Source organism: Amia ocellicauda, chromosome 13, assembly GCF_036373705.1.
Source record: "Amia ocellicauda isolate fAmiCal2 chromosome 13, fAmiCal2.hap1, whole genome shotgun sequence".
Taxonomy (NCBI): domain Eukaryota; kingdom Metazoa; phylum Chordata; class Actinopteri; order Amiiformes; family Amiidae; genus Amia; species Amia ocellicauda.
The window spans coordinates 24,354,719-24,367,728 of record NC_089862.1 but is presented as its reverse complement, the minus strand read 5'-3'; the positions used below and the strand labels follow the sequence as shown (position 1 = coordinate 24,367,728).

Below are 13,010 nucleotides of genomic sequence, written 5' to 3'. Positions count from 1 at the left end.
GCAATATGTGCTTCTATCTATCTATCTATCTATCTCAATATATAGTATAGTATAAATGAAGTCTAAAGACATATTTTTGAAGTAATGTTTATTTTACGTAAGAAAAACAGGATATGTAAATGATCCAAAATGTGTTACAAGACTAGGAAAAATGTAAGGAAAAAAAGGGGTGAACAGCTGCTTCCACATTTTTCCTGACACTGCTTACATGCTGTTGCTGATTACTTTGAATCCACTTATCAGCATTTGGACTTTTCAGTTTAAATGCAGCCTTCACTTCAGGGTGAAAAGTGTGTAAGGTAATTTTTCCTGGGTAACATAGGAAATGATAACTGAGAAGTTCATTCTTGTCATAATATAGAACATACAGGCAACATAAATCAGCACTGTAGAGTATCAGATTACAATACCAAATATGAAAGAAAACATTCCTCTGTAATAACATTTGTGTTGTGCATGGTGTAACAAAAGAAGGAAGATCTACTTCTGAATAAAATACAGATTTAAAAATGGACAGACAGAAAACTTTCAAATATTAACAGGTAAATATGTAATGCTGTCTGAAACTCCCGCCAGCTTGAGTTAATATTTTATGACCTGGAGAAATATTTAAATGTCATATCAAACCTCAACTTGAAATGAAGACTACTTTCAGTTCAGTTTAGCTTTCATAAAAATGTTTAACAGGAGCCAAAAATATATATAAAAAAGTGGTAAGTCATATGCATAGCTCCCAAAAATCTAATCTGTATCAAATAATTTTTTTTATCAAATATTTCTGCAAATATCTTTCATAAAAGTGAAGGTAAAATATATTTAATTAACTTAAGATGCAGTTCTTCCTGGACTCCATGCTCCACGTGACCAATGTTCAAATTGATAAAAAAAATAATAAAAAAATGTATACACAGCCTTGCTTAAAAAAATTACAGATCAACTCCATATATATTCAGTATATATACATGAGAGAGAGAGAGATACAGAGGGGGAGAGAGAGAGAGAGAGGTATATAAAAAGCTATGAGAAAAAAAGTTTACACTATGTAAAAAAGCTTAACAAATATAAACTGAAAATGCTCTTAATTCCAATATTAGAAAACGTAATTTAATTAGCACTGTGAAAGGAAATTCAGAGTTTAAAGCTGCAAATTCAGAAGAAAAAAGTTTGAAAATTGCACTTCATTCATGAACACAAAATGAACTCAACATTAATATTCCACTATACATATACTAAGCTACATTCAATATAGACCTATGAGAAACATTTGCAGACAATATCTGTGCCACGCATGCCAATGTCCTGTACTAATAGTCTGTCTGGGAGATTGATTTGTTTTACTTCTTTATTTTTACTTTTGAATATTTATGATTAAAAAACTCATAATACATCACATATAATTACAATATCTGGATTTAAAGTATATTTTCAATTTAACAATGCAACACAGCAATATATTACCATTGAATGTACAGTTCTAAGCGGCAGTAATAGTTAAAATATCCCAGGCACACTGTGCATATCCTTCAATAAATGCATGCTGTTTTTATCAAATATAATATACATTTTTACAACAACAAAGAATAACTGGAAACAAAACAAAACAAATTTGATCGTGTAAACTCAAAAGTAAAAAAAACATAAACAAATAATGTTAGCTTATCCATGTGTGTGGTATAATTGTTGTGGAGAACACCACACCCATAAAAAAAAAAACAGAAACAGTAAAACAAAAAACCCAAAGACAAATATGACTTATTAAAGCCATTTTATCCAGATTTTGTCTCCACAATACATTTGTCTCCAAAGCCACTCCATTCATGGAAAGAACAAATATTTATAATACATGTATATGCAATATATGTCATTTTCTGCATTATTTAATATGAATTCTTAATACAAATATGAACATAGAGAACAGTTCCAGATATACTAATTAAGCAAGTCACATAACTAAATACATCACTACAATAGTTGAATACATATATTTACAACATATGTTCTTTCCATACAGGACATCTCCACAGATCTTAACAGTAGATCACAGCTACAGAAAGTCTATGAAAAAGTGAAAAAGCTAAAGTAATGTACAATAATGTGGAAAGCTGGTATTTGAACCTTAAAAAAAAGAGAACACAAAATTACCAGAACATGGAATGCATGTTTAATATTTTTGAGAAAAAATAAAAAAACAATAAAAAAATAAAATGATAAATAAATAACTTTAAAAGTAATAATTGCTGAAAATATACAGAATTTTTTAAATATGAAAAACCAAAACACATTGACTCTGCCTGCCCGAACTTTCAGTCAGTGCTTTAAAAATGTTTCCTCAACACAATCTATGTTCTTAGCACCATTATTAACGCTAAAAGAAACTGTTCAAAGTATTAATTTTATTATTTCATTATATACTTTTTATTTTCAGAAAAAGCAATTGAGTGGCAATTTATTTAAATAGGTTTTCTTGTGGCACCAGCAACCACACTGAGTGAAAAGAAAGGTGTATCGTTTTATAAAAAGTATTTATTTTGTTTGTTGGTTTTCTATTACAAACTTCAATTGTGGACAACATTTTCCAGTATACTAGTCCCAGGTTGAATCAAGACTTACTTTGCAGAACCAATGTATTCTAGTTGGTTTGTAGTATGCAGTTAACTGGTAAATTGAAGTCTGCACTTAATCTGGGTTCAGGTCTGAGACCAGAACCGATTTAAAACAGGGTAAAGGAACTGGTTGACTTGCCCTGGACCATTCACCCAATCCTGAAATGTAAGACCCTGTTTGGCTTTGTTTTGCCAGCTTCTCTATTGACTATACAGACTAATTCTAATGTTCCAGATTGAGTTGATAGGTCATGTCAAAACTCGACTGGTATTGGAATGTTATGTGTTCTGAGACACGCAATTGCCAAGCCCCAACATCAACAGCAACATGGTACATATTGACTGTGCCAGCAATATACATATTCTTCATGATATCCACAGTGTATCATAGTTATATAAAATGAGATTTAAATAACATTTTTTTTAATGTATCTTTTCTTACTTGCAATAATACACTGACGAAACATACTTGAAACACTGGTATTAAACATCACCATGTTTGGAATTAATTATATGACTGGCATATAGCCCAGGAAACTACATTAATCTTCTTTACTTTGTTTTCACATTTGCCTCTGTGCAGTTTAAACAAAATGTTCTGCAATTATCATTGTTATAATTTTCTTAATGCATCTGTCTGCTGAAGAAAAGTTATATTCATTAACCAAATTTTCCAAGAGGATTTCTGCTTAATGTGTGAGGGTGTGGTTTATTAAAAAGCTAAGAAGGACAGTGTTGCAGTTCAGCATGTCTGCCTCCTAAACCGAAAATGATGACCATTAGATAGCCAGGTTCTCATTTTGACTGGTCATAGAATACAATTGGAGGAGGGAATTGGTCTGAATTCTGTCATAGTGTTTGAGTCACTGTCATTAATCATTGGTATTACTACATTACTGTGAATTAGTTAATACTTTACAACAGGCATCTGCTCAAATAAAAAAAAAAGTACTTTCTTGTATTTATGTCTGATTTTAAGTACCTAGCAGCACAATTTATAGCCAAAGTAATCCACCAGTTTAGATAGCAATTGCTTTTGTTAGCCATAATTTGTAAATTATCTTCTGCATTTAAATTTAAATTTGACATTGCATTGATAATTAAAAACAAAACAGGCTTGGCTTAAAAAAATAATAATACAAAAACTGTTTTAACATAGGTTCATAAAATAAATAAAAATACTGTGGGTGGTTTAATACTGCAGCATTGAAAAAAAACAAAAGTATAATTCTCTATACTCAAAATAATTAATTGTTCATGTTTCCAACATAGAGAATGAATAGCAGACCATTGAGGCACCAAAGGCTATTATGCACAAATAATAATATTGATAAAAACACATAATAATGATTAAAAAAAATCCTTCCATTAAAACTCTCTTTGTAGGCCTTGCTGAATATTCTTCATAGCTGTCAAATGTTTGCTTGTGGAATCGTCCCAAAGATGACCCCTACCCTGTCCTCTCTTCACAAATTAAACAATCCTTTGAAGAGGCATCTTTGGTTGCTGGAAAAATGAATTCATGTCCTTTGCTTTTGTCAAAAATTCTCCCCATGAAACTCAAGTGCTACATATCCATTACTGGCCTACTATAACCACCATATGAAGTAATAGGTGTCTCCCGTCCAAGTCTTTACCTGTCTAAACCAGTCCGTACTTGGCCAGGGAGTGTAGTTAGTGCCCATACTTTCTGCACACCTAAATTATAAACGCTGCTTGCTACATCAGCTTGAAAAACAGGTGTACACGCAGATGTGGGCACGGGAGCCACACTAGTGCAGGGCGAAGAGATGCAGATGAGAAACCTCTGCAGGGCTCACCACAATAAAGAAAAATAAGAACCACTCTGTACTTCCTTTTCAAGCTACCAGCCATGGTGTGACTCCCTTTGGAAGAAACCAAAAAACAAAAAAAAAACTAAAAATCACAATTCAGAGCTCTGTTTTTGTTGTTTCACAAAGTAGCACTGAACCAACAGCCAGTTAGTTAGTGATTGAAGAAGCCATAAAATCTACCACACAACAAGTAATATATATATATATATATATATATATATATATATTCTTATTTTGTCACATCATTCATGCTTTTTTATTTCATTGGCACAATGTTTTTAGTCTTTCAAGATGGTATTTTGGCATGAATGGATGATGAGCTTGAGATGAACACAGAAATACATGTCTGTTATCTCCTGTCACAGCGACGTCAGGCACTCCAATGTTTTCCTGCTTTCACTACCATTATTACTTTTAGTCCATTGTGGTCACGTTTTCCTATCTTGTCCTTGGCTTGTGTCCATGCAAGCAAAACATCAAGCTTCATCCCAGCGTTTTGCAAACCCTGTTGTCCCTTTATCTTAACTCCATAGTCTTAATGCTGTTGTGAGAGTACACACGTTGTTACTGCAGATGAGTAGAAGCAGCTACATGTAAACATTTCATGGGCGTTCTTTAATATATATTTATATATTTATATTTTCAATTTAAAAAACTATAAATACAAAAAAATGAAGCATTATTTACAAACTCCATGCTTTTGGGTTAGATTCATCACTGCAAGAAAACACACAAAAAAAAAGCATTAGGTGACAGATATACATTCAAATGAATTGTTGTGATGGAGGATTTTATGTAGGTTATATAATAACGTAATTTAAATTGCTTTCCACTCTTACAGTTTTACAGACTAGCCTCACATGTGTCTTATATATTTAAAATATTAGCTCTGGCAAATTTGGATATACATTTAAAAAGGTGTGAATGCACTTTTATGTAAATTTCAATACATGTTCTGAGATTTTTAAGACTATATATTGCTGCAGAAAAATTGTATGGTAATATGTATCAATGGTATGTGCTTTTCCGTCGGTCTACTGCCCAAATTAATTATTGTTCATTTCACAGTACTGACTGAAAACAAATTAAAGCTAAAAGGGCCAGAGCTGAGGGTGTTTTAATTTCCAGAGATTTCTAAAGATGTTTTATAGAGTGACTACGTGAATTAAAAATGGTAATCGTAAGTAGGAAGGTTATAAAGACAATATGAAGAGCATGGTAAGCACTGATGTCAATCTAGCATGTTGTTATATCATTTTGTGACTTTATTTTAACCATTATTCGTTTATAATTTACTTACCTTCTGCCAACATCCAGGCATAGGTAGTCCATCAGGCCCCTGGAGTGAAAATACAGAAGAAGACAATTCTGCTTAGTCTTTCTTTAAAAAAATGTCCTGGAAGGGTACTTTAAATTAATAATAAAAAAAAACCATGTACATCTGATGAGAATATTATGTTTTCAACTGAATGTTCACAGCCACCAAATTCTCAGTCTAAACTCATCAAGGCAAACATTATTTGATACAGGTAGTTATTGAAAAAATAAAAATATATAATATACTAGAGAATCACATTTTTTATAAGTAACCCAAGAAGTGCTATGAAAATGGAGTCTAAAATAGTTGTCCCTTTTACAAATAATGACACAGCAACAATCTGAATTATTATTTACTTTTCAACTACATCTTCAAATAACTAAATCATCTGCCTTAGTACATGTTGTGCTGAAGTATGGGCCCATGATGCATTCCTTGGTGGGTATAATAAAGCATTGAACCAATGAGCAGATGATGTATGCCCACAGTGTGAAAACCTTTCACATCACATGAACAAAGACAAGGTAATAGACATGTTGTTTAAGTGTGTACGATATTACACTCCTTAAAGGAACAACTCAGGAAAATAATCTTACATGAAAGGGCAAAATCTGATAAGGGTAATAAGTAAGATAATGAGGCACCATGAATTAGGCGTCAACGCAGGCATGAAGGACACTTCTGTTATATTGATCACTTCTATATGTATTAAATCCAATGGGCAGTAACAGGAAATGTCTGTGGTACATACATTATCGCTCGATCATCTGACATGCATTTTAAATAATTACACTAAAAATTATTAAAAATCATGCACTGGATAATGGTACCACCTCCTCTTAATCTGTGAACATGTTAAAACCATCTTTGCTTTGCTACCAATTTTGCTCAATATGTTCTATCGAAACAAGTCCAATACAATATTTTTAGTTACACTTGGCCGAACAATTTCCAGTTATATTTTTTTATTTAAAAAAGTAACTTTTCTAGAAATGTCCAAGACTTGTCATGCTTTGAAAATTGTTTTTTAATGGAACTGAAATAGTACACTGAGGTCTCTTCCTTGTGCAATTTGTCTCATCATTACTTATACTGATGTGGAATATGCACACGGTGGCTACATATTTTCACTCCAGTATATATTCACCATGAGAAAATCACAGGGTAGGAATGATGTAACTTTAGGATGTATATGTAAATCTACCTTTATTACACTGCATCTCAAACTGACATAATTAGATCTAGAACTTGGCTCTTTGGTCTTATCATTAATATCAACACCACCCTTTACTTACTGTTATCACCTTAACAATTTATTTTTTATTATTCTTTTTTAAAGAGATAGCTAAACTTTTTCATTTGTTTGAATTCCTACTAATAAAGTTAGCTTAATACAGATTTTTAGTAAAAAATTTCAGCACAAACAATAATACATGATGAAGATTTGAATATAAGTGGTTTGCTAACTTTTAAATTATCTGAATACTAAGAGGACTGTTTATTGGTTATTACCTGAATCACAGTTATATATTTCATACCGATATATTTCCCCCTAGAAATATATAATGGTCACATAACTGTACGCTCTAACAGAAGTACACCAAAAAAGATCTGCTTCAGTTATGGTATATACTGCCAGTGCCAAATTGGTATAAAAATACAAAGGCTGTAAGGGGAAACAGTTAACAGTGGAGAAGAGGGTCCATGCTAGTGTTGGGTGGAAGAGTGAAACGGTTGATATAGGAAGACAGGGGAGGAAGGGATAGATGTAACCATAATTGTACAGGATATAATGGGAAATAATGGTTAGCATTAGTTAAAGGGTATTGTACATGTAAGCACTGTTTAAATGTGTGCTAGGAAATTAGGGTTAAGTTACATTTGTGTATTCTAGAATTGGACACCTTTACTGCTCAAGGATTGATGGCCACAAGGATTGTAAAATATATATTTTAAAGCCATAAATTAAGTTTTCTGCAAGACTTCTTCTGGGAACTTAATGCATTACAATCATGAACCTGGTTAAGGGGTAAGTTGAAGGTAATAGTTTTCCTACACTGCATCCCTGTTCCTTTTCTTCATTCTCTCAATCTCTCTTTTGTTTTTTGGTTTGTTTCTGTTTTTGTTTTTTTATGTATTGATTGATTTGGAAACATGCATTACTGATGTCATGTGGAATTTAAGACTATTTTTCCCCATGCACAAGCCATGCATCAAAGGGAATGCAAAGGTGGCTTTTGCAGCTGTAGGCCTCTGCATTGCTGGGAAGGAAAAGGAAACATGCAAAGAGGGTGGGAAGGAAAGAGAATACTGTACCAATTGACAGGGGGCATCCAGCCCATCCAGGCCAGGCTGACCTGGCTCCCCCTTTTCACCCTTAAATCCCCGGAAACCCTGTTTGTAGAAATTAACTGGCATCGTTACTGGGAGAGGCAACCACCAGCCCCGCGCGAGAGGGCCATTAACACAGCAAGGGAAGAGAGCAACTGCCCAGTGCTCCACTGGATCTGTTATAAACCCTTTACACAGAGGTGCCAACAGGATAACATTCAGAACCATTTCTTGCTATTTGACAGATTTAAATCATGTTTGATTTGTTTAAGTATCAGGAAATAACAGCAAAATAATATTGAGTTGCTTTCTGTAGCAGTACACTCAACTCAGATGAAGAGTTTTCAATTTTAAACTTAGTTTCCTAATAGATTGCTGTGTTTCACCAATCAACATGATGATATTTTGGGTAGAGCAAGAGGAAGGTGTGATAAATCACTTAATTTAAACTCTTATGGATAGAGAAGGCTCTCATTGATGCATGGGCTGATAACAGATAGTTCAGACTCGGCTGCTCCTCTCTTTGGTTCCATTGTCTTACGTCACAGCGAGGTGATTTCCAGAACATAGCATGGACATACCAATGGGCAAGGTGCATCTAATCCGGGGGCACCCTGTTCTCCTTTCTCCCCCTTAGGCCCTTTTTTGCCCTTCTTTCCCTTTTCCCCCTGTGGACACAATGGTTTGATCAGGACAGATCTTTAGCTCACAGAGGACAGCGGTGCATCATGTCTTTGGAATCAAATGAGAATGACCATTTACCGATTTTTCTGCTGTAGTTCCTTATTTCAGGAAGTGCTTAATCTGATGAAAAATAAAACAATCTTTCGAATATAAAAAAAAAACAGTATCTGTGTTTCATCTAGAAAATGACTGAAATAATGATGTAGCCCAGCAGCTGCTAGAGGCTAGTTACTCAATAACAAGTGTGAATTAATGTAAATTCCCTGGCAAATACTTATGATTATGCTTTATAAACCTAGCCCTGGTGTTGCTAATTTGAAACTAAATATTTTGATAAATGTTACTCGCATGTCTACTAGGATTTACTGGCACTTTAAACTGAACTGTTTTAAGTATACATTTTACTGCCTACTTGGTTATATGCAAGGTTAAGGTTGCAATTGTCTTCACGGTTAAGGAATGATTTTTTTTTTTAACCCAAAACACATTTCCTCCGATGGTTGAATTTGGATAGCTCTTTGTAACTCTTCAATGGCGCATAGTGTTACAAGACAAAACTCAATAGAAAGCACCGGGATTGCAATGGTCACCCTCATTGTCTCTTAATATTAGATTACACTGCAATAAAAATTACAAGGGAGGATATTAAAGGACAGATTTACCTCTTTGGGTAAGGGAGGATGTGATAAGCAACAGGAGGGTAAGTTAGATAGGGAAAGGCACCAGAAGCAGAACCAAGGGGGTTCCAGTTGAAAGGAATTTCCTTGTGAGGGAAGGTAGGGGAAGAGTTGGGGAAAAAAGCCAGTGTACACAGGTCTCAGAGGGCAGGAGGGTAGAGAAGGAGGAGCAGGGAAAATACCTCCAGATCACAGAACACACACAAATTTGCATCCCTTTTTTGCAACTGGGGTCATGCTATTGTCACACCATTACCGTTAGTGATAAACTGTTTGTGGGCTTCATGCCATGATATGGTCTCTGGACTAGCTCTATTTGATTAATGTGTATTTTAATGTGCATTTTCTGCCTTCACACTTCAACAGGACAGCAACAGAGTGCAATGGAAGATGGTAGGAGCAGTATTAAAGAATTTGGTTGCACTGTGCCCTGAAACATTACAAAGAAATTTGTAGAGTGATGCTTCAGATTGTGAAAAATGCACAAGCAAAACAGGATATGAAAAGCAATATGGAAGCTGAGAGATAGGTGGAAACTAATATGTACAGTAGGTATCCATATGATATCTAAGCCACTATAATATAATGTATTACAGATTTGTTATTAACAAAAAAGGGATACATTTTTGTACAAAAACCTTTGACTTAATTACTAACTCAAGATCAACTCCGGTCTTCAAAAGCCACAGGGTTTTCTCATCTTAATTACATGCGAGACCTTAACTGAATTCATTATTTGCCTTGTAGTTTACTTAACCTTTAGTCACATAATATTTAACAAACCTGGAATACTGTGGCTTTCCAGGACCAAGAATGGATATTACTGCTCTCTAGGTAATTCAATATTATAATTTTTGTTGTAAAAAATACAGCATGTTTTAAGGCTATGATATTTCTATATTTTAGCAAGCACACTTTGAGTCAAAGGGAGAGACACCCCCAAGTGACAATAGAGTAAAATGAAGACTAACTGTTTAAATAGCCCAAAATATAAATACATTTGTGCAGAGAATATAATTCATGCTGTATTTTTAGTCCACCCTTTGAGAAGCCAATTGGGTTAGATATTTTAAGTAACATCAAGATATATCACAGTGGGCATGCATTTAAAAAAGTGATAAAACAGATGCAGAGGTAAGTAACAATAAAAACTGCCTGTTGTCAATGGACTCCCTCCATTAATCTTGATTAAGAAGGCCTTACTTGTACTTCTTCTTTTTCTGTATGTTCTGATTGAACGTAATACATTCTTTGTTCTGGTTTGGCTAAATAGCTTCTCTATCAGATTACCCAAAGCCAAAGAATGAAAAGGATTTAGCAGACTGGAGTGTCTAATAGTACCCAAGAGCAAGTCTTATAAAATCATTTGTATTATAGCCTCATCTTCTTCCAGTCATTTTGAAATCTTGTATTGTTATCTTTAGAAATTAAAAGGAATGGAATGCCTTGAATGAAATGAGTCTGAAATGTCCACTCTGTCAAAAAGGTAGGCATTATTTGGGACTAATAAAATAGTAAATTATGTTTTAAATATATATACAGTGCCTATAGTAAGTCTACACCCCCTTGACAAATTTTCACCTTTTGTCACCTGGACTGGAATTAAAATGCATTAAAATCTTTTTTTTTTTTTACTTCAAAGTAAAAATTATATTCTTGAAATATGTACAAAATGTATTGAAAATTAAAACTGAAATAACTTGGTTGGATAAGTGTCCACCCCCCCTTGTAATAGCAAACCTAAATTAGCTCAGGTGTAACTAATCGCCTTCAAAATCACACACCAAGTGGCCTCCATCTGTATTCAATTTTAGTGATTCACATGATCTCAGGATAACTTTGGTAGTTCCTGCAGGTTCCCCCTGATGGGAAGTACATATCAAAGCACCAAGGAGCTTTGAAAAGAACTTAAAGTTGTTATAAGGCACAGAACAGGTGTATTGAACCACCTAGATCACACCATCCCTCCAAAAGGTTGCAAATTTGGATATAATTAAAATGCATGAGGCACTCACACAGAAAAATGTGAATGAAGTTCAAGGGGGTTTAGACTTTCTATAGGCACTTCTATGACAGACTAGCTGGTTTTCTTTGGAAAGCAACAGCCTTTCTAAATTGCAAATCTGTCTTGAATTTTTAAGTCACATGTAGAAATCTGATGTTTCCTGTAATCTGTGAGGCAAATGTTTATATCCAAGACTCTAAAACACATTTATTTCTCTTAATAACCTTATACTGAAGAGCTAAGCATGACCTGTTATATCCATTGACACCTGACAGTGAGTATTAACTGCCATCTCAATGAAAGGCTCTTTTAATAAACCTTTCCAGAAATACAGCATTTATCACCTTTTCTCCTCTGTCACCGGGATCTCCTTTGTCTCCCTTTAAGCCTGGTAACCCCTGCAAAATACACCTCGAACTTGTTACAGTCGCCTTGTTCCTTTTTGAACAAATCAGATGACTCACTGTGGAGCATGGCAGATTTCAGGGTGTACATTACCAGTTCCCCTTAAAAACCTGTTTCTGAATTCAGATTCAGATTTTATTTTATTAAACTGTACAAGAGGCTGTCTTGTGAGAAAGGGGTGAAGTTTAAAGTAATTTTTCCAATATAGATGCAGTGATATTTGAAGACAAAAACGAAAAATGATGGGTCTAATTGTAGGACTTTATATGGGGTGATTCAACTAACAGATATGACAAGTTTGATAAAGTTTCATAAAGTCATGTTTTATCACATTAAGAGTGTAGAGACTACTGATTCAGATATTTGTATACTATCCTACTCCTTTATATAACTTTTGAAAAAAAAAAGACAACACATTTCCCATGCTTACTGGCATACTGAAAACAAGCTGTAATGTGTATATGGAAATGTAGCATGATAGTTGCAATCAAAACACTCTTGATATAAAAAAAAACAAAACAAAAAGACACTTGGCAGGGCTTGCTCCTTTTCAACATTTATTTATTTCAGAAATAGGAATGAATAAAATCTAAATTGAAAGCGCTTTTTAAATCGGTTATTTAAACGTATGCTAAATTATGCAAGGCATTTGCATTTTTCTGACTGATGCAATTTCAGTTAGAAGACAAACACAAATGTTAACTTTGAATAATTAAAACATTGAACAAATGAATTCCCTGCACACGGGCCGGACCCATAATGGAATGCAGTTATATTAAAAGGATAAACTTATAAAGACAATTGCATGTTACCCTGAGTAATGGTGTTTCTTAAGAAATAAGTCATACTAATTCTACTTCTACTTATGATTAAGGTGAATCTTTGGTTTCTGTAATTCCTGTGTTTCTAAAAAATAAATGTTATAAAGGAGTAAGCTACTCATAGTACAACAACATCCATTACAATAGAACCATTTGAAAGGCAATCAATACCAAGGAGAAAGAAACAGACAGAAATGTCTTATTTCAACTTACATCCAATCCAGGTGCTCCTGCAGTTCCCTAATGAGAAGGTTAAACACAACACATGGTTAAACCACTGACATGAACGATTTTCACATCACGATAGTTCACAAACTCTTCACTTCACATT

The 13,010-nt window shown here is 33.9% G+C and overlaps 1 protein-coding gene across 1 annotated transcript in view; it reads right to left on the bottom strand.

Annotated features, from left to right (window-relative positions):
* Positions 1-71: 71 nt before the first annotated feature.
* col25a1 (collagen type XXV alpha 1 chain) overlaps positions 72-13,010 on the bottom strand; it is a 175,094-nt gene continuing 162,155 nt past the window's right edge. The window contains exons 35-39 of the mRNA XM_066720245.1: positions 12,893-12,919; positions 11,798-11,851; positions 8,669-8,755; positions 5,739-5,777; positions 72-4,489 (exon numbers count right to left, since the gene is read on the bottom strand). Of these exons, the coding sequence (XP_066576342.1) occupies positions 4,463-4,489; positions 5,739-5,777; positions 8,669-8,755; positions 11,798-11,851; positions 12,893-12,919 (234 nt within the window). The 3' untranslated portion in view covers positions 72-4,462. The remainder of the gene's footprint in view (positions 4,490-5,738; positions 5,778-8,668; positions 8,756-11,797; positions 11,852-12,892; positions 12,920-13,010) is intronic.